Source organism: Taurulus bubalis (genome assembly GCF_910589615.1).
Source record: "Taurulus bubalis genome assembly, chromosome: 14".
Taxonomy (NCBI): Eukaryota; Metazoa; Chordata; class Actinopteri; order Perciformes; family Cottidae; genus Taurulus; species Taurulus bubalis.
Genome location: NC_136602.1, coordinates 2,438,848 through 2,460,984, shown reverse-complemented (window position 1 = coordinate 2,460,984; position 22,137 = coordinate 2,438,848). Strand labels below are relative to the sequence as shown.

The 22,137-nt window shown below is 45.4% G+C and overlaps 1 protein-coding gene across 1 annotated transcript in view; it reads right to left on the bottom strand.

The window, feature by feature from the left end:
- Positions 1–22,137, bottom strand: part of wdpcp (WD repeat containing planar cell polarity effector) — a 54,505-nt gene that overhangs the window by 17,009 nt on the left and 15,359 nt on the right. The window contains exons 7-11 of the mRNA XM_079229785.1: positions 18,376–18,509; positions 15,892–16,083; positions 6,732–7,320; positions 655–843; positions 451–574 (exon numbers count right to left, since the gene is read on the bottom strand). Of these exons, the coding sequence (XP_079085911.1) occupies positions 451–574; positions 655–843; positions 6,732–7,320; positions 15,892–16,083; positions 18,376–18,509 (1,228 nt within the window). The remainder of the gene's footprint in view (positions 1–450; positions 575–654; positions 844–6,731; positions 7,321–15,891; positions 16,084–18,375; positions 18,510–22,137) is intronic.

Below are 22,137 nucleotides of genomic sequence, written 5' to 3'. Positions count from 1 at the left end.
CTGCTGGAAAAACGGCGTATATATGCTCACATAAATATATATAGATCAATAAACTGTATTTTAAAACGTCAAAAATAACTAAAATAATAGTCTGTAGACGTGTGGTTGTAGCGTTTAAAGCAGCTTTGAAACAATAACAATTATTTGATCAACTAATCGATCGTTTTCAGTCTTAAACAACTCAGATTTCTTTAGTTGAATAGTCATTTTTCAACTTTTTTTAAAGCTGAATTACTTTTTGTCCAAGAAACTTAAGAAACTGTCAATTTAAATCAACTAATTGATTAGTCTGATGTTAGTTGCAGAGGAGGGAGCTCATGTGTTTACATGAGCTCAGCGACCTTGACCTCTCGACCCGACCCCCTAAAGAGCCCTGCGGAAAAAACAAAAGTGTCTCCCTCAGGTGATCAAATTAGGACCCCAGCGACAGCACAGAGTCGGTGGCGTTACCTGAGAAGGTGGTGAAAAAAGCGACGAGCGCACTTGCTGATTGGCTCCCTGTACTCGAGTATCACGGCATCAGAGAGAGGAGCGGGCGGAGCGTAAAACACACCCAGAGCGGCTTCCAGCTGGGCTGCAGACACAACACAAACATTACACGCATGAGGGTTCATGTGTTTGTTCACACGGTACACGTCTGTTCGTGGTCCTCACCCTCTCGCTCTGCGTTCAGCTGCAGCCTCAGCAGGTGGTTGGTGACGGCGCTCAGGCCTCGGTAGCACTCGTCTCCCATGATGCTCCAGTCCATGGCCTCCAGGACGCCCAGCGCCTCCTTCACCTGCCCACAGCGCAGCCGCTGCTGCAGCAGCTCCCCGGGGCCCAGCTGCCCTCCGGTCAGAGCTCCTGAGAACCACGAGACAAAGGAAACAGCAAAGAACATTTAGATCATTTATATAATGAAGCGCTGTGCTGCCTGGTCCCGTCACCGGATGCTTACAAATAAATAAATAAGACAATAAATATGGGAATTATCTGACAAATCAAACACTGATTTTTCTGGGTCTAAAACCCAAAACACAGAACATTCAGCCCAGTTCTGTTACAGACCTCTTCTCGTACATAACGGAGCTGTTTTCTTTTCCTCCAGTGGATCGCCCCAAACGCTCACGGGGGAAACGTTGGGTACATGAATAGAATTGACTCGACAAGAAGAAAAAGGCCAAAGCTGCGCGAGGAGATCAAAATGAACACCTTTCACAACCAGGAAATCAGCCTAATATTAGATACTCTGGGGTTAAACTTCAGCTTCATAATGAAAACGTGACATCAAAGAATAAAAGCTTTACCAAACAAACAGCAACCGTTACCCAAAGCCCTGTTTTTTAGACTTTGTCCATCTGATCGTTACATTGTCGTTACTTTGTTGATCGTTACATTGTTGATCGTTACATTGTTGATCGTTACATTGTTGATCGTTACTTTGTTGATCGTTACATTGTTGATCGTTACATTGTTGATTGTTACTTTGTTGATCGTTACATTGTTGATCGTTACATTGTTGATCGTTACATTGTTGATTGTTACTTTGTTGATCGTTACTTTGTTGATCGTTACATTGTTGATCGTTACATTGTTGATCGTTACATTGTTGATCGTTACATTGTTGATCGTTACTTTGTTGATCGTTACATTGTTGATCGTTACATTGTTGATCGTTACATTGTTGATTGCTACTTTGTTGATCGTTACATTGTTGATCGTTACATTGTTGATCGTTACATTGTTGATCGTTACATTGTTGATCGTTACTTTGTTGATCGTTACATTGTTGATCGTTACATTGTTGATCGTTACTTTGTTGATCGTTACAGTGTTGATCGTTACATTGTTGATCGCTACTTTGTTGATCGCTACTTTGTTGTTACATTGTTCCTTTAATTTTTTCTACACCGTTTAATGTTGCATCATTTTGTTACATTGTCGTTACATTGTTGTTACATTATTGTTACATTGTTCCTTTAATTCTTTCTACACCGTTTGATGTTGCATCATTTTGTTACATTGTCGTTACATTGTTGTTACATTGTTCCTTTAATTCTTTCTACACCGTTTGATGTTGCATCATTTTGTTACATTGTCGTTACATTGTTGTTACATTATTGTTACATTGTTCCTTTAATTCTTTATACACCGTTTGATGTTGCATCATTCTGTTACATTTACACACCGAGCAGTAAATCCCTGTTTACTAGGATGTGTGTTTTTAAATTCAAATGGATGTTCCATTACTACAGCAGAGTACACCGTGGTAATGTATATGTACACGGCGTGTGTACATATATTTGTGAGGCGCTCACTTAAGGTAAGTAAGTGTCCAGTGGATCACTTTTAGACTCTGAAGCAGCACCGGATCAGTTAGACTGACATCGACTTGTCAATCAATTAGTGGGGAAGTCTGTTTAATCCCCGGTGTGTGTGTGTGTGTGTGTGTGTGTGTGTGTGTGTGTGTGTGTGTGTGTGTGTGTGTGTGTGTGTGTGTGTGTGTGTGTGTGTGTGTGTGTGCATTATGCTGAATAATGTAAGGATGAGGTTGTGTACTCTTCCTGGTAGTCGAGGTGTCTGGTTCCGTGTGTAGAAGAGAGAATGTGTGTGTCTGTGGCTTCGTAGCGCACACACACGCACACACACACACACACGCACACACACACACACACACACACACACACACACAAAGTGAAGGTGTAATGACGGTAAACAAAGAATAAAAAAACAGAGAAAAGCTTTGATAAATTTAAGTCAACGGAGGGAAAACTACATAAAACCTTCTGTTGACTCTCACACAACAAGTTCAGTATAATTCATACTTGATCACTATTTCACAAAAACATGTAAATCACTTTACCTGCACAAGTGTTTTAACCAGTAAAAGGAGTGAAGGTGAACACATGCAGGCGAAGACGTGTTCCTGAAGCAGCGAGTGAACGATGAATGAATGAAACTTATTCTGCACAAGTTGTTTGAGAAATAAAGTTTTTCGGTAAACGCAGACCTCATTTACTCCAATTCATCCAGTTTTTTGTATTTGTATTCTTCTTCATCGTGGAGGCGAGTGACTGATATTCATGTTGTGGGTGAAATATTAATTTCTTCTGTAGTCACTGAACTCAATGTGGACAAAGCTGGACGGTGAAGGTGATCTCTGTCAACGGGCCAGACAGCCGGCAAAGTCACCACCGCCTCGTCTAATTAATTGAAGTTGTGTGTGTGTGTGTGTGTGTGTGTGTGTGTGTGTGTGGGGAGGGGGGTGAGTTGTTGGAGCAATTAAAATGACAAGCTGGCAATTAGCAAACCCACAAATCCCCTTAAGAGTGGGCTAATGTGGCTAATACATCAGCTGAGCGGAGTGCGTCATGTGTGTCTACTTTTCTGTGTGTGTGTGTGTGTGTGTGTGTGTGTGTGTGTGTGTGTGTGTGTGTGTGTCCTTGAGTTGGGCGTTAACGTCTGCTCTGCTCTAACTCTGAGCGGAGACAATGGCTCATTGTGGCGGCGAGGAAAAGTCAGGTCTCTCCACGCCTTCGCCAACTTATTTGACGAGCGCCGTCAGTTTGAGACGACAACACGAACACAACGAGTACATGAAGAGTACATGAAGAGTACATGAAGAGTACATGAAGAGTACACAACGAGTACATGAAGAGTACACAACGAGTACATGAAGAGTAGATGAAGAGTACATGAAGAGTACATGAGGAGTACATGAAGAGTACACAACGAGTACATGAAGAGTACACAACGAGTACATGAAGAGTACATGAAGAGTACACAACGAGTACATGAAAAGTACACCACGAGTACATGAAGAGTACATGAAGAGTACATGAAGAGTACACAACGAGTACATGAAGAGTACACAACGAGTACATGAAGAGTACATGAAGAGTACACAACGAGTACATGAAGAGTACACCACGAGTACATGAAGAGTACATGAAGAGTACACAACGAGTACATGAAGAGTACACCACGAGTACATGAAGAGTACACAACGAGTACATGAGTACATGAAGAGTACATGAAGAGTACACCACGAGTACATGAAGAGTACACCACGAGTACATGAGTACATGAAGAGTACACCACGAGTACATGAAGAGTACACCACGAGTACATGAAGAGTACATGAAGAGTACACAACGAGTACATGAAGAGTACATGAAGAGTACACCACGAGTACATGAAGAGTACATGAAGAGTACACCACGAGTACATGAAGAGTACACCACGAGTACATGAGTACATGATGAGTACACAACCAGAACACTGACAGACTTCAACTCAAAGGATAATGAAGTCTTCTTATAATAAAGAATTAACAATAAAAACAGTTTCATTGTGTATATTTATTCAGTAAATCACAGTTTGGTTTAATTTGTATCCTCATCAGTATCATCTCTGGAAATTAAAATAATTCAAATTAGTGATAAACTCTCATCATTTCATTCTAAGCATCCAAACCAGTATTTAATCCGGTGGCTTTAACTCAAATTGTTGCCCTGGCTTGACTTGATGTAATAAAAGCGCTTCACTTGTGCAGTGGAGGTTTCTTTCTGCATTGGTGCGTCACTATACTACATTTATTTACACAGTTATGTAATTAAACATCAACAATATTTTCACATCGCCACAGAAAAGGACTTTTTATTTTTTCCTCTGCATGTCGAGCAGCGCGCTCCCCGGTCTGGAGGCCCAGCCGCGGCCAACGTGTGCCCAGATGAGATAACTCGGTGCATGCGGGAGGGAAGGGGGAGGAGGGGGGAGGGAGGGAGGGGGGGGGGGGGCACCGGGGAGGGCTGCCTCCTATGGAAGAAAAAAACAAACTTGGAGCTCGGCCAAGTCTTTCTTCCTCGCCGTCTTGCGACTCACTCCTTCTGTCATGTAGCGGCCGTATGAAACGAGTCAATACAGAGGAAGCAAACAAACAAATGAGCTGGAGTGTGTGTGTGTGTGTGTGTGTGTGTGTGCATAGAAGCACAGAAATAGAAGAATACACACACATGTGTGTGCATGTGTGTGTGTGTGTGTGTGTGTGTGGGAGAATTATCATGGAGAAAAGACGTGCAGTGACTTTCTTCATCAAAACCTTGGCAGACGATCAGAGGAGGGGAAGCTATTGTTGGAAGACACCCTCCCCTTTCCCTGAGCACACTGGGAAACGCAGTTGGATACACACACACACACACACACACACACACACACACAGTGAGGTGCACACAATATTCTACCTTCCACCCCCACACTCCTGCTTTCAAACTTCCGCAGAGAGCTGCGTGCCACTGTCACATCTTCTTTCCAAAGTCAGAATTAAAGACGCTGAATATGTGCACGAGTGTGTGTGCGTGTGTGCGCGTGTGTTTTAGTGTGTGTGTGTGTACGAGTGAGTTAGAGTGTGAGGTGGCTGCTACGGCGAAGGAAAAAGAAAAAACATTTTGATTGGCAAACTTTATCTGGGGGCCCCGAGGGACTGCGCAGCCACTGTAAACGATTTATCGGAAAAATGCATCCCAGAATGCACCTGGGGGGCTCTTGCCCCGGGGCGATTATTGAATGACCTCTGAGAGCGTGACTCCTGCTAACCTTCCCGCACCGTCAACAAATTAACTTCCCCCTCAGCAGCGAGGAGGTGAGAGGACGGCGCCGCTCACGAGGTTCAGATCCCAAAAACAGAGGAAGACTCTGCGGCTCTTCATCGCGAGGAGACGACGACGAGGGTTTGTGCTTTAGTTTAAAAAATAACAACAATACACGCTTAAAATATCTCTTAAATGGATACAGAGTCTCACTCGATCTCCCGACACTCGTATTAATTTGCCAAATCGGAGACGAAACTACAATAAACAAGATAAAAAGTAATTTGACTTCATTACGTCGTCGTAGCTGGACAGACACGATCCTAGTGGCCATTAGTTCATGGCTTGTGCTAAGCTAACGTTAGCAACGCATTCAGTGTGATACAGCAGCTACTCAAGGCAGCGTCAAAGAATAATAAATCATATTAAAAGCTGGTTAATGTAGTTTTTTTAAAGGAAATTAATTCATTCTGATTGAAATAAAGACGCTTTCTTCGTTAGATGTCATCGCAAATTAAATATCTTTGTTTTTTTTTACTGATTTTTGGACAAACTAGCGATCTGAAGACGTCTTAGACTAAAGAAATAACCGCTTAATACAGTGGTTCTCAAACCTTTTCTGTCACGCCCCACTTTGGAGGAAAAGAATCTTCGGGCCCCACCGCCCCACCAAAAGTGTAACAAAATGGTCCAACTTTTTGTGACTCCTCCATCTGTGCTTTTTCAAATAATAGAATAAAGAAAATTGAAATCCCTTTCAAGTAAACCAGATTGCTCCATCAGACAAAAACCTACATGTGCAACCACTTTGTTAGAACAATGCAAATAAAGTTCTATCTGTGCAAAAACTAATATTTGGCAAAGAAAATGACTTATTGTGGCTGCAAATAACCTGTTGTGCACTGAATATATTTTCAAGATGATAACAATAACGTTCAACCTGTGCAAAACAGAATGAGTGCAGATGTGTGAGACACATGTGAGAATCTGCATCTCCCCCCGCGCCCCACCTGTAAGACCTCCGCGCCCCACTGGAGAGTAAAATGGCTACAGAAGTGTATCAGTAACAAATGCTTTTTTTTCTTTTTAAACAGAAGAAGAACACTGGCTTAATGGAAGCTGCGAGGGTGCCGTCATTGTGTGTCTGGATCTCGTTCCACTCACCCAGTCTGAGTCTCATGGCCGCCAGCGGGCCCCCGTGGAAGGCCAGCATCAGGACGTCTCCCTCCAGGCCCGCCGCCCACTGCAGCCCCTGCAGCCCTCCGGAGCAGCGCAGGTGCTCGGCGAGTCTCAGCGCGGCGGCCGGAGCCGCCTCCTCCGCCACCAGCGCCACGGCGACGGGCGCCAGGCCGACGTCGAAGCACATCAGCTCCCCCTGCTCCCCGCCCACCATCACCACGGCCCCGGCGGGGTGCCAGGCCAGCAGGGTGGGCGGCGCAGGGCAGGGGGCCAGCAGAGAGGCGCCCCGGCGCTGGTCGTACAGCACCAGGGAGGAGTCGGCGAGGCCCAGGAGGAGGGCGGTCTCCGAGGGGTGGCGGGCGCAGGAGACGGCGCGGCACGGCAGCGGGATGCGGGTGACGGACAGGCGGCGCGGGCGACCTCGAGCGCACTCGTAGACGCAGGCGTCGGCCCAGGAGCCCGAGGCGAGGCCGGGGGCCGCCGGAGGAAGCTCCACCGTCAGCAGCTGGTAGGGCTGGAGGACGCTGAAGAGGCAGTCCAGAGGGTTTCCTTCTGACCGGAGGGAGCCGAGCACCTTGAGGAGGAGGAGGAGGAGGAGGAGAGTCTTCATCATGAACATAACTCTACTATTAGTTTACAAAGGGCTTTGAAAGATAAAACAGTACAATAGAATAACCAATGAAACCAATTGATACGATTAAAACAAACTAATTAATTGTATTAATTTGAAACATTTAAATAAAATATATAAATAAATCATTTTTATTTAAATTAGGTAAAAAAAAATCTTCTTGTGACACTTTCACAACAAAGAAGCCGTAGATTCCAGACACTGGAAAATTGATCACGCTCCGAAATGTTCAAACCTGTAAAACTTTTAAATCATAAAACTTTTCAGATTCTACTTTTCCTCCAGCGCCACCAGGAGCGCGACATTTAAGCTTTTGGGTGAAATATAATAATAAGTATTGCATCCATTGCCATGAAATTTGGTTGTAATAACGTTGCCGATCTTCTGGCTTTGAATGCGTCAAAATGTGTCCAATACTTAGTGTTCAACGTTAATTACCGCGTGTTAGCATGCTAAGAGGCTAATGCGCTCTAGCTTCACAGCAATTGGCTCAAACCACTCTCTATTTAAGGGCCGACATCTTCGTTTAGTATTTTGAGCCAAAAATATGTTGGAATATTTGCAACTGAGGATCACAAAATTATCTCACGTGTCTCTGGACAGACTTGTTTTGAACGTCTGTATGTTTTACTCCTAATACTGCAGGCCTAGGTACAAAATGCACGGCCCGCCACTGATATGAAGTTATTTTGTTCTTGTTTTGACACGTAGGTGATATTTGGGACGATGCTGAACTGGCCTGTTTTTAATAAAAGAAGGAAGCAGAAACATAGAGAGAACTTGTGAGTCACGACATGGCAGAACCCCCCCGGAGATGGAGGAAATAGAGCCTTCCACTTCGCTCACAAACACCAGGCTGTCAATCAAGACGGCTGATGATAAGCGCCGTGTTTTAGCTCAAGGTCAACCGGCGTCTTCTCCCCGAGCGATAAACAACCCGCTTCTGTTTACCTGCGCGAGCGAGGAGGAGGAGGAGGAGGAAGAGGAAGAGGAAGAGCATGACGCGCCAAGAAGGCTCGGAGACATTAGGCCGACGGTCAAATCCAGAAGTGAGATTGTATTCGCTGCCAGGTGGCGAGGGGGGGAGCGGGGCACAACGGGCGCCGCTAAGCACCGACACTGATGGAGGAAAGGCCGTGTCACGGGTGGTGCTGTCGATAAAACACCCACCAGGAACCGGGGACAGTAGGCGGATGACAGGAGACGTCAGCCGGCAGCTCCACGGCCGCTAACCGGGCTTTAGAGGAGGGATTTCACCTCACCAAAGCCTCCATCAGAGCCCCGCTTTGACCGTGGCAGCTTTGGCTAAATGAGCCCATTTCTTTTCGCCGTGTGGACAGAAAGAAGGATCGGCTGCCTGCCTGCCTCTCCTCTCCTTTCCCAAAGCTGCCCGGCCCAGTATTTTTTGGCAGGCATTGCCAAAAAGGGACTTAGAGGGGAGGAAGGTTTTTTTTTTTTTCTCCTCTTCTTCTTTGCCTGCTTGTGGTCTACAGCGAGGCAGAGAAGCAGATGACTGTCCTCCTGAAAGCTTCTTTTTCCTCTCCGTAATCCCCCAGAGTTATAGCTCCTGCAGCTCCCTAGGGTGTGTGTGTGTGTGTGTGTGTGTGTGTGTGTGTGTGTGTGTGTGTGTGTGTGTGTGTGTGTGTTTATTTGGAGAGCTACATTTCTGCAGGGACAAAGTGACACATGCATTAAACAAACTTGCAGAAAAGCGTCCATTGAGTCCAATGGACTTAATGGACGCTCGCCTGCTACATGTTTGTGTGCAAGTTTGTCACAATTTGGAAGCCATCTTGGTTTTAAACTGTCGCCATCTTGTGCTTTTGCAACCAGGTGTGACGTGAGAGGGTGGAGTACGAAAAATACGCTGAATAATGACAATTTTTAGGCGACCAAAATGTAACAATTAACTGAAAGAAGAAAAAACGGACGACTCTCCGACCGGACAACGATTCTGGTGTCGACCTGTCAATCACCCTGTAGCCCCGCCCCTAAAGCGTCCCCTGCTTTATGGTCTGTTTGACTCTAAATGACCATAATCTACTAAATGAACATCATGCTGTATTGAAGAAGACTTGAAACTAGAGATTGAGACATAAACTCATGTTTACAATGTTTACTGAGGGAATACATCAAGAGAAGTAGAGTCATTTATATAGACTTCTATACAACCAGAGGAGTCACGCCCTGGTGGTCAGGAGAGAATGCAGCTTTAACACATGAAGCATATACTTCTATACAACCAGAGGAGTCACCCCCTGGTGGTCAGGAGAGAATGCAGCTTTAACACATGAAGCATATACTTCTATACAACCAGAGGAGTCACCCCCTGGTGGTCAGGAGAGAGAATGCAGCTTTAACACATGAAGCATATACTTCTATACAACCAGAGGAGTCAACCCCTGGTGGTCAAGAGTGATGAAATGATAACAAACTACGTATTTTGGGGTTTTTTGTACGATTTGAAGGAAATTATGCGTTTTTCCCATTTAATTTCACTGATCTGAGATCGCGTTATAATATCAAACACGTCTCACCCGTTACGTCCCGAAAGATCTGCACTGAGCATGTGCAACTAAAAGAGTGAGAAAGAAGCGAGACGTCTCACTCCTCACTTCAAAATTATCATTTGAACGCAGCGATTTTATTTTTATTTTTAACAGCTGATGATGGAAGAAGCTAACAAGTCTTTCTCATCGTTGCTAAGAGCTGCTCATGCTCAGTAGCGACCAGGTAGTCTATACAACCAGAGGAGTCGCCCCCTGGTGGTCAGGAGAGAGAATGCAGCTGTAACTCCTCAGCTTTGGCTCCCTGAGTCCATCACACAGAATGCTGTCGCAGGAATCAAGACCTACTTTCGTTCCACCGGCCCTCCTGACCCCCCCTCACCACATCTCATCCTCTCAGCTCTTCATCTGGTGCCCGGCTGCCCGCTGTGCCAGGATGCCACCGTGGCACCACCGGGGATGAGGAGCAGCTGATGCAGCTCCGCCTCCTGATCGCTGACCCCGCAAAGCTCCAGAGCAGCGAGGAGTGAAACCTGCATGGCCTGGTTCAGAGATTAATTTCAAAGAGTCCGAGACCAGTTTGTGTTTCTGTGTAAGTCCTGAATACACAAACCAACATGGAGGCTAGTGGAGGATGAACCGTGTACGACTTCTCAGACTCGTGTTCGATTCGCTGCAGCTGTCGGACCACGAACAGGTATTCACTCCATCATACAGTAGAAATGGGATACAGTTAATGATATTTTGATATCAGCACTGCAATCGATAGAAGACCTTCCCTTGCTGGACGTAGAGAGCCTCAGACGTCAATGCATTGATTCATCTTTTCCTCGTTTATTATACACAGCTGATTTACAGCGACACAATTTATGAATCTATAAGAAACTCCTTAATCTTATAATCATTATTTCATAAAAGGCTTCTCTGACCAGCAACATGTTCAGTTTAAGATCCAGATGTAAGATATGTGTACCCAGAATGTCTCCTCGGATGCCTTTTGAGTGTGATATTAATAAATAATAAAAAGGGTCTATAAATCTCAATAGTGCTACGGTAGAAAACGCAGAGCAAAACTGCACCTCGCCGTCTTTTTACAGTCACAACATTCATTGCCGTCAGCACAGCAGCGTTTTTCAGACTCTGGGTCATTTTTTTTTAAGGCCTGGGTTTTACATTCTGCAAAAGGCCCCTGAAGGCAACACAGCTGATTAGGAGATTAGAGCGCCGCACTCGAGACTTCCAGGGTTATAGTCCGAGTCTCCACACATAGGAACTGCAAACACTCGTGCTGCCGTAAGCACGATGAGACACGAACACTTCGAATGATGACGCAGAGATTTATCCAAGCCACGGACCTTAAATATGAACGTGTGAGAGGACAGTTTTTGATCTCATAGAACATATGATGAGGACAGTTTTTGATCGTATAAGAACATATGTTTCATCTCCAAACTCTTTCATTATTTCCAAAGCAACAATTTGCACAAACTGCCACCTGAATAAAGTCACACAAAAAAACAGTCATAAACTTCTTGAAGAGAAGTGTGGAGAGAAGGACACGTTTACTGTGTGGCTGCGTTCTGAGAGCATGAAATAGAAAAATGATGAATAAGGTCACGAGAGGGAGTGAAAAGGGCGTGCAAGAGAGAGAGAGGAGGGAGAGAGAAGACAGACGTGTGCACAAAAAGACGACGAGAAAGAGAGAGGACGGAAGGAAGTGAGACGGGCGGGTGAGACGTGAAGAGAGAGAGAGAGAGAGAGAGAGAGAAGCCTCTAGTAAGTAGCTTTCTCCTGGTTATTGGTATCAGTGACTGGTCAAAAGTATTCTTCTCCATTCTTCTTGTCTCTCTTTCTCTCTCTCTCCCTCCCTCTCTCTCTCTCTCCCTCCCTCTCTCCGGCACCTTTTCTCCCCCTCCGTGGCGTGAAAGATAAAGCGGACGGGCCCAACTGTGTGGCTGGCCCTTGTTCACAGCAGTGGCCTTTTGAAGCCAATTTTCCAGCTCACGGAGCAGAGAAAGACGGGGAGAGACGGAGAGAGAGAGACGGAGGGACTCGGAGGAGAGTCGAGGGATGAAGGGATTGGGGAGGAGGAGGAGGAGGAGGAGGGAGACTGGGAAGTTTTTAGGTGTGTGAATCAGGGTTTCTGTTGAGGAACTGATGTGAGAAAAAAAAAAAAATGCACAGCGGGATTACGAACCCCCGAAAAATAAAAAATCCTCGCACCTTTAACTGCCATAATTTGGTAGCGCTGAACATAATTGTGGCACAGAAAGGGACGATTATTCACAGGACCCGAAACTGTGGAGGCAGTGGGGATTTTTTATTCTTCTTTTTTTTTACAAAGCGGTGGAGCTTTGGGGGTAAATCTGCACTTTGGATTCCACACCGACCCTTCAGTGCATTGCTGAACATGAGCGGTTCTGCACGTTAAGACTGAGAATGTAGCTGCTAACTCTAAATCGTAGTGTTCTAGCAGTATATATATATATATATATATATATATATATATATATATATATATATATATATATATATACACACACATACTGCTTCTATATAAATAATTTCATGTTTTGCAAGAAGACAAAATTCTAAAGTCACTAATAATTAAAAGCCGACAGAAAATCACCCAAACGCAGATCAAACGCCTGCAGAGAGAAACTGTGTGGTGGCAGATAACAGGATAGTCATACGCTTAAAAAAATTAAAAGACAGAACATAAAACAGTATGTTCGTAAACATCAAAACACACATACAATCAAAACAAAACAACAACAAAAAGCAAGAGAACATTCATCTGCTGTTTTTCTTTTCATTCAGATTATTAAATTCCAGGAAACGGTGTGTGTGTGTGTGTGTGTGTGTGTGTGTGTGTGTGTGTGTGTGTGTGTGTGTGTGTGTGTGTGTGTGTGTGTGTGCTGGTGTTTGTGTGGAGGGAAGCATGAAGGAAGTATGATTAAAAATGTTAACTGGATGCATAAAAAACAAGTATGTATGTGCCCCCCCCCCCTGCATGCACTTATCAGCGTGAGGAAGAGGAAGAGGAGGATGGAGGAGGAGGGGGGGGGGGCATACAAATTAAGACCACATAGGGAAAGAAATCAGACTTCTTTAAATGCCGAGAGACTGGCTAGAAAATTGGCTTAGTGCTGCAGATAGCGACCTGAACAAAAGGAACATATATATGAGCTTGAAGTGATTGAAGTAGCTGGCGTCTCCCGATGTGTGCCGGGCGTTTGATTCCCGCCACGGCTCTTACATAAACTGCTCGCTTAATTTCACACCGCGCATCTGAAAAATGACAACAAACGCTTTCATTAGAGCAGCGATGCCGCAGCCCCGCGAAGAGACTTTAATGTTCCTGAAGCGTGGAGGAAGGAAGGAGGATGAGGAGGAGGTGTGTGTGTGTGTGTGTGTGTGTGAGAGTGAGTGTGTGTGTGTGTGAGTGAGCGTGTGTGTGTGGGGTGGAAGGAGACAGAGAGAATAAACTAGGTGAAGGAGTGTGATAAATGTGAAGAGCGTTCCAAAAAACAAGAAGCGGTAGAAGCGGTGAACAGCTTTGCTTATTTCAATATTCATGTCCCCTCCTCCCTCAATTCTCTCCTGCGTGGATTTGTTTTCCTAGCATGCAATTGGTAACGCTCATCTTTCCTCCCTTCTTCCCGTCTCTCCGGTGTGGTGAAACGTTTTGCATGTGCTTACTGAGCAGCGCCGCACGAGGAGCGGCGCTAAGCCCGGTTTGGCAATTTTGGGGGGTCGGGTGGGGGGGGGGGGGTCGGGGTCTTTCATCTGCCTTTTCTTTGGCACGAGGACAATCCTTCGGTGACATAGAATCAGGTCACGGGTGAAGTTCTGCCAGAGGCCTTGAGGATGTGTGCGTGTGCGAAGGCGTTCTCTTCACGCTGTACCGCAGCTTAGCTTCCGCCCGCTCTTTTCACATGCTGATGCATGGAGGTACAACACATAGGTGATGCATGAGGTGATGCATGGAGGTGAAGCATGGAGGTGAAGAATGAGGTGATGCATGGAGGTGATGCATGAGGTGAAGCATGGAGGTGAAGAATGAGGTGATGCATGGAGGTGATGCATGAGGTGAAGCATGGAGGTGAAGCATGGAGGTGATGCATGGAGGTGAAGCATGGAGGTGAAGCATGGAGGTGATGCATGGAGGTGATGCATGGAGGTGAAGCATGGAGGTGATGCATGGAGGTGCAACACAGAGGTGAAGCATGGAGGTGATGCATGAGGTGACATGAGGTGATGCATGAGGTGAAGCATGAGGTGAAGCATGAGGTGATGCATGAAATTGATTCATGGAAGCGATGCATGAGGTGAAGCATGAGGTGAAGCATGAGGTGAAGCATGGAGGTGATGCATGGAGGTGAAGCATGGAGGTGATGCATGAGGTGACATGAGGTGATGCATGGAGGTGAAGCATGGAGGTGATGCATGAGGTGAAGCATGGAGGTGATGCATGAGGTGACATGAGGTGATGCATGGAGGTGAAGCATGGAGGTGATGCATGGAGGTGATGCATGAGGTGACATGAGGTGATGCATGGAGGTGATGCATGGAGGTGATGCATGAGGTGACATGAGGTGATGCATGAGGTGACATGAGGTGATGCATGAAGTGAAGCATGGAGGTGATGCATGAGGTGACATGAGGTGATGCATGGAGGTGATACATGGAGGTGATGCATGAGGTGACATGAGGTGATGCATGGAGGTGATGCATGAGGTGACATGAGGTGATGCATGGACGTGAAGCATGGAGGTGATGCATGAGATGACATGAGGTGATGCATGGAGGTGAAGCATGGAGGTGATGCATGGAGGTGATGCATGAGGTGATGCATGGAGGTGATGCATGGAGGTGATGCATGAGGTGAAGCATGGAGGTGAAGCATGGAGGTGATGCATGGAGGTGATGCATGAGGTGACATGAGGTGATGCATGGAGGTGATGCATGGAGGTGATGCATGAGGTGACATGAGGTGATGCATGGAGGTGATGCATGAGGTGAAGCATGGAGGTGAAGCATGGAGGTGATGCATGGAGGTGATGCATGAGGTGACATGAGGTGATGCATGGAGGTGATGCATGGAGGTGATGCATGAGGTGACATGAGGTGATGCATGGAGGTGAAGCATGGAGGTGATGCATGGAGGTGATGCATGGAGGTGATGCATGAGGTGACATGAGGTGATGCATGGAGGTGATGCATGGAGGTGATGCATGAGGTGACATGAGGTGATGCATGGAGGTGATGCATGAGGTGAAGCATGGAGGTGATGCATGGAGGTGATGCATGGAGGTGATGCATGGAGGTGATGCATGGAGGTGATGCATGGAGGTGATGCATGAGGTGACATGAGGTGATGCATGGAGTTGATGCATGGAGGTGATGCATGGAGGTGATGCATGAGGTGAAGCATGAAGGTAACAATTTGTTTACCAGGCTTCAAACGCAACTGTAAAGGTATTAGAAATCCTTTTAAGACAGGATTTTATTTTTTCCGGTCACGGTCACTATTTTTCTCACGGAGACAACAACCTTTTAAAACGATCCATGTTTTGAGGGAGAACGCTGCTAAACGAGCTTCAGCGTAAAGCTCCTCCCCAAAGTGTCCGTCCACTAGAAGTGCTCGATGTTGCCGCTGACATAATAATAATTGTATATTAAAATCCGTCTCTGGACTTCTTCTTCAAGTCAGTCAGACAATATTCATGATTGTCGCGATAATGGAAATTTACCAGCATCAATTTATTGTGAGTTTATTTTTTTCATTGAATCCCATTTTACTTCCATTTCATTCTACTTTAAGTCCTTTATTTTGGGGAGCAACTCGCTCCCAAACAGTCCACCATTTTCTACCCAAACGGGAACCTTTCCCTCTTAAGGTCAGAGGATCAAAACCAGAACCGGGAACCTCACCAAGACTCAAGTCTCGCTCCAGTTGTAAGAGAAAGAGTGTGTGCGTGTGTGTGTGTGTGTGTGTGTGTACCTTGAGGCCGTCAGCCGGTGAGCAGCTGAGCAGCACCAGGTTGTTCCTGTGTGTGTCTGTGGGGGTCCAGGTCCACGGCTCGTCTCCGGGCTCGTCCAAGTCCCACCAGCAGAGCGCCACGTCCTGGAGGCGGTTGAGGCGCACGCGTCTGAGGAGCCTTCGGCCACGCCCACTCGCCTCCACACACACGACCTGGACACACACACACACACGCACACACACACACACACACAGAGAAGAGGATGCATTAAGAATGGAGCGCCACTATCTTAGGGATTCCTTTGGATTTGAGACACCTGAGGGCTCTGAAACTCCCCCAAATATCACTCATGTACTTCCCTCCCCATCTTTGTTTTGTTGTTATTGATGTCTGCGGTTGTTTTTAATGCGTGTGTATTTTGTTCGGTCGGGGCTTGTTGTTTTAGTGATGTGCATATTTTTTGGGAAGGACTGCCACGCTCTACAGGCCCCAACAAAGAGACGCACAGTAATGAGCTCTCGCAGGCGCTTGAGGGGCGCACACACACACACACACACACACATACACACACACATACACACACACATACACACACACATACGCACACACGCACACACACACACACACACACACACACACACACACACACACACACAATGCATGTATGCACACACAGATACACATGTACATACATGTAAAGGCACTGGTATAAAAAAGCACACATGCTCTTTTCACACACACGCACACACACACACACACACACACACACACACACACACACACACACACACACACACACACACACAACCTCTGTCACAGTGAAGAAGAGTGACTCACAGAAAGACAGGTTGTAAACACGATACAGAAATATATATATATATATATATATTTTTTACGACGGTTTCAAAGCACAGAAACATGCAGAAATTAGTAAATCGACAGGCTGGAGGTTCAGCGGTCCATGTCTGCCCCTCCTGCCCCCTTGAGGGGGAGGGGGGGGGGGGGGGGGGCAGAGATGAATTAAAATGATAGAAGTACATCTGATGATAAAGGGAACAAAGAGTTTCCCCAAACAGCTGAAAGGGAGATCACTGACAGATTAGAAATGGAAAATAAGGAGAAAATCTGAAAATCACTGGGTTAATAACACACTATCTACCACACACACACACACACACACACACACACACACACACACACACACACACACACACACACACACACACACACACACACACACACACACACACACACCATCCCTACCCATCTTTTTCTGCTGCCGTTTGCTGGTCAGCAATAATCAAAAACCACTTTCTGTGGGCCGGATTAGTTTAGCCCCCCTCTCAACACCCCCCACTCTCCGTCTCCAGCTTAGCCCACTGGACCAGGGCGATGTGCACGTGTGTGTGTGTGTGTGTGTGTGTGTGTGTGTGTGTGTGTGTGTGTGTGTGTGTGTGTGCTTGTTGTGGGGGATGGGTTAGTTGTGCACACGTGTGTATGTCGCAGGTTGCATGCACATGCATTGACAGAGGTGTGTGTGTGTGGGGGGGGGGGGGTAGGGGGGGGGGGTCTTATCAGGACTCTGCTTCTGGAGACATACGCAGGGCAGCAACGATTGCTTTTACACACACACACACACACACACACACACACACACACACACACACACACACACACACACACTCAACAAAAGGGGCCTGGCAGCAGTAATGTGATAATGCCCGGGTTAGCGGTTAGCGGTTAGCCGAGAAGGACACCTCCAGATCACACGGCGCTCTACACACACCTTTAAGGGCCGCGCGCTGAAGCTACACACACTTTGTGCACGACGAAACAAACTGGATATCTTGTTTTGTTCTCAAGATGAATGTTAGATAAACGATGGACGTATTTAACGGACAATATTCTGAGAATGCAAGAAGTGGACGAGGTTTGATGTTTTGAAACCTTGAGTTTTCGGCTGTCGCCATCTTGGATTTTCGGCCATCGCTGGAGTGAAGTAGAGACGCCGTATATGTCCCTGATGTCGACCTGTCAATCACCTTGTAGCCCCGCCCTAAAACATCCCCTGCTTTATGGTCTGTTTGACTCTAAATGACCATAATTTACTAAATGAACATCATGCTGTATTGAAGAAGACTTGAAACTAGAGATTGAGACATAAACTCATGTTTACAATGTTTACTGAGGGAATACATCAAGAGAAGTAGAGTCATTTATATAGACTTCTATACAACCAGAGGAGTCGCCCCCTGGTGGTCAGGAGAGAGAATGCAGCTTTAACACATGAAGCATAGACTTCTATACAACCAGAGGAGTCGCCCCCTTTCATGCCATTTATAATAGTTGTTTTTGTGATAAATATTACTGTGTGCCGCCTACTGAAAGAACATGTGTGTATTTCAGTACCTGATCAAACGTGAAATAAATAGGATGAACTTGTAAACGAAGGGTCTGAACGGTTCTTCTCGTCTCCACCTCCTCCATCGATGCGCTCTACGCACCTTGGTGTCAGACGGAGAGAGCTTCTCCGGGCGCCTGGACTCTGGGGAGTCCTGGTTCCTCTGGTTCAGGTAGACTGCAGCCACCTGGCTCTGCTCCAGGAAGGACAGCAGGATCAGCCGGTCACCGAGCACCGCTGGGAACGACATCACCACAAAGGTCACCGGAGGTCGCGATTCAAAACAAACAAAACTGCACATTGAAGAGTTCACTGTCTCCTTGAATGGATCTGGTTTCCATCTGTGTTTGAAGCCTTGAATTAGGAAACAGGAAGCAATTTAAATAAAAGGAGAACAAACATTCACAGATTGATTTATTGACATTGACAAGGTCTATTTGGGGCCAATCTCAGAATCCAACGTTTAAGAGGAATTAATTTAACATTTAAGATATTTAACCCTTTGAACTGGGTCTGTGGTATTATTGTATCTTCTAATAGTGTTGAAATTGTGTCATCAATGAGAAATATAAGAGAATCTGGCTAAATAAAACATGTTGATCTATACGATTTCTAAACGTAGAAACGTGAACAAAAAGTGTGAGTTATTTGAATGATGTACATTTTCAGTGTAAAAGGCATCGATAGTTTCATCTGCAGTAGAAAGTATTTTTGGTATTTTTGCATAATTACATGCTGCACATGATGTCATCGTGAGTACAACGTTGGAGGCAGAAGCCTCAGCTTGCCACATCAAAAGAAAGGATGATTATTATGTATTAATTTAGATTTGATTTAAACAGCATCAAGTAAACAAGAATCTCCCGCCGTGTGTTTTGTACTTTTATTTTGAAGGTTCTGTGTCTGTCCCTCACTGGATAACTGATAGAAACCAAATATATATACATATATATATATATATATATATATATATATATATATAGATATATATACATATATATATATATATATACATATACATATATATATATATATATATATATAGATATATATACATATATATATATATATATACATATACATATATATATATATATATATATATATATATATATATATATATATATATATATATATATATATATAGGTATCAGAGCAGATACCCGTGATATATACTTTTGATTAATTGGGAGTGGGAGGACAGTCCTCTTTTCTTCTTCCTTCTCCTCTTCCTCATCTTCTCTCTCCTCCTCTTCCTCCTTCGTTGTCTTCTTCTTCCTCCTCCTCCTCCTCTTCTTCTTCTTCCTCATCCTTCTTCCTCTTCCTCATCCTTCTTCCTCTTCTCTTTTTCTTCTCCTTCCTCTTTTCCTTCCTCCTTCTTCTTCTGTCACTCATGTCGTCTTCCTCCTCCTCCTTCTTCTCTTCTTCTTCCTTCTTCTCTTCTTCTTCCTCCTCCTTCTTCCTCCTCCCTTCTTCTCCTTCTTCTTCTGTCACTCTTGTCGTCTTCCTCCTCCTCTTCTTCTCCCTCCTTCATTCTCCTCCTTCTTCCTCCTCCCTCCTCCTCCTCCTTCTTCTCCTTTTTCTTCCTCGTCCCTCCTCCTTCTTCTCCTTCTTCTTCTTCCTCCTGCCTCCTCCTCCTTCTTCTCCTTCTCCTTCCTCCTCCCTCCTCCTCCTCCTTCTTCTCCTTCTTCTTCTGTCACTTATGTCGTCTTCCTCCTCTCGTCTCCTTTCCACTGCCACTGAACTCTTTGTAAAGTACTGGAGGCTCTGAAGGCCTTTTTGTGGAAGAAGAACACACTTGATCCTGTTCAACTCTTCAGGAGCTGCATGGAAACGCCGATTAGCAATTAAGCCCCCCTCTCCTTCAAATTAATCTGTTTATGAAACCAATTAAATGGAAAGGAGGAGGGGGGCTGTTACACATGTCTCTCAGATATCCTGCTTTGAGTTGAACGAGTAAGGCTGCACCCCGAGATTTAGAAATCTAACCGCCAATTAACCGCTGCGTGTGTATTTATAAACGCGTCGGTACGATTACACTTCAAATCATCCTGTTGTGTGTAAATTTCAAATTAATATGCAAATAGTCACGAGGGGAAGTGAAACGTCGCTGGAGAATAAACGCAGAAAAAACGAGCATCTTGAATCAGGTCAACGGAGTCGGTCTGTCCTCATGTGGAGGCTGGATTATTATTATTTATATTACTATTAATAATGAAAACGGGCTAAAGCTTAAACATTTACAGCCGTTAACGAAGCCTCGGCTTTCCCCCGAAACAACGTTTTAATGGAACAGTAAGCGTCTTTGTAATAGATTACAGACAAATGAAGTTAAATGCAGTTTAGTATTGATCTCTATGGGCGTCTAGAAACGGGATCAGGTCTAATCCCATTCATTCCCAAATGAAGGAGGGCAGACGAAAACCAGGCTGTGGCCCAATCTGGGACCAGGTGGCTGGTTTGGCATTAAGGGCCAGACCTCCATGACCCACACACACACACACACACACACACACACACACATATTCCTATTCACCCTCGAGACACACACACATGCACAGATAGCGACATTCATACATGCAAGCCTGCAACCATTCTTTATGCGTTCTCAGTTACACGCACATTCACACCCACAAGCATAAAACAAACATGTTACACACACACACACACACACGCACACACACACACACACACATACATACACGGTCGCCTAAATCCATTTAATGCCATCTCCTCAGCAGCATGTTGACATAAGAGGCCAATGGGCTTAACCAAAGCACATTTAAACACGAGCAAATGAAACCGGCTATGAAAAATCACTTAAGGGCGCTTAGCCGTGGAGCGTATGCGCGGCGGCGCGGCCCAGCCGGCGGCCAGAGGCAGCCGGTAATACTTTGATGGCGTAAAATACGTGTAATCTGCCGCTCCGAATGATGCAATCGCCGCTCCGGAAGGTAACCGGCGCAGGAAGTCGGCTTGTGGAGCTCGTCGTCTCACGCTCAGACGAAGCCGTGCGAAATCTCAAAAGAGGATTTCCTTCAGCGTTCAGATGCCGGGAACCTTTTTTCACCGAGTTGACAAATCCTGTTCCCGAAAAATGTGAAGAGAAACAACGACGAAGACGAATTCACCGCCTGGGACTCGCGTTTGAATTTGAGATGAAAAGTCAAACGGAAACTGTTTTGATAACCGAGGACTCGCTTTAGTCACTTTTTAAGCAACGACGCCAAATATTTGAAGCATAGACTTCTATACAACCAGAGGAGTCACCCCTGGTGGTCAGGAGAGAGAATGCAGCTTAAACACATGAAGCATAGACTTCTATACAACCAGAGGAGTCACCCCTGGTGGTCAGGAGAGAGAATGCAGCTTTAACACATGAAGCATAGACTTCTATACAACCAGAGGAGTCACCCCTGGTGGTCAGGAGAGAGAATGCAGCTTTAACACATGAAGCATAGACTTAAAAAGATCTGCACTGAGCATGTGCAACTCAAAGAGTGAGAAAGAAGCGAGACGTCTCACTCCTCACTTCAAAATCATTGTTTGAACGCAGCGATTTTATTTTTATTTTTAACAGCTGATGATGGAAGAAGCTAACGAGTCTTTCTCATCGTTGCTAAGAGCTGCACATGCTCAGTAGCGACCAGGTAGTCGAGAGCGGGATGTTTATGGCCACAAGGCCGGCGGTTCGATCCCCCGAGTTGATCTCGAGGTGTTTCACAGCAGCTTGCTGCTTCTTAATGCTAAAAATGGGTTAAAAGCAGAGGTCACATGTTTGTATTTTAGTTTCAATAAACGCACAGATATTGGATCAGTACTGTGTCAGCAGATACTTTATGCAGCATTTATATGAGACTCTTAA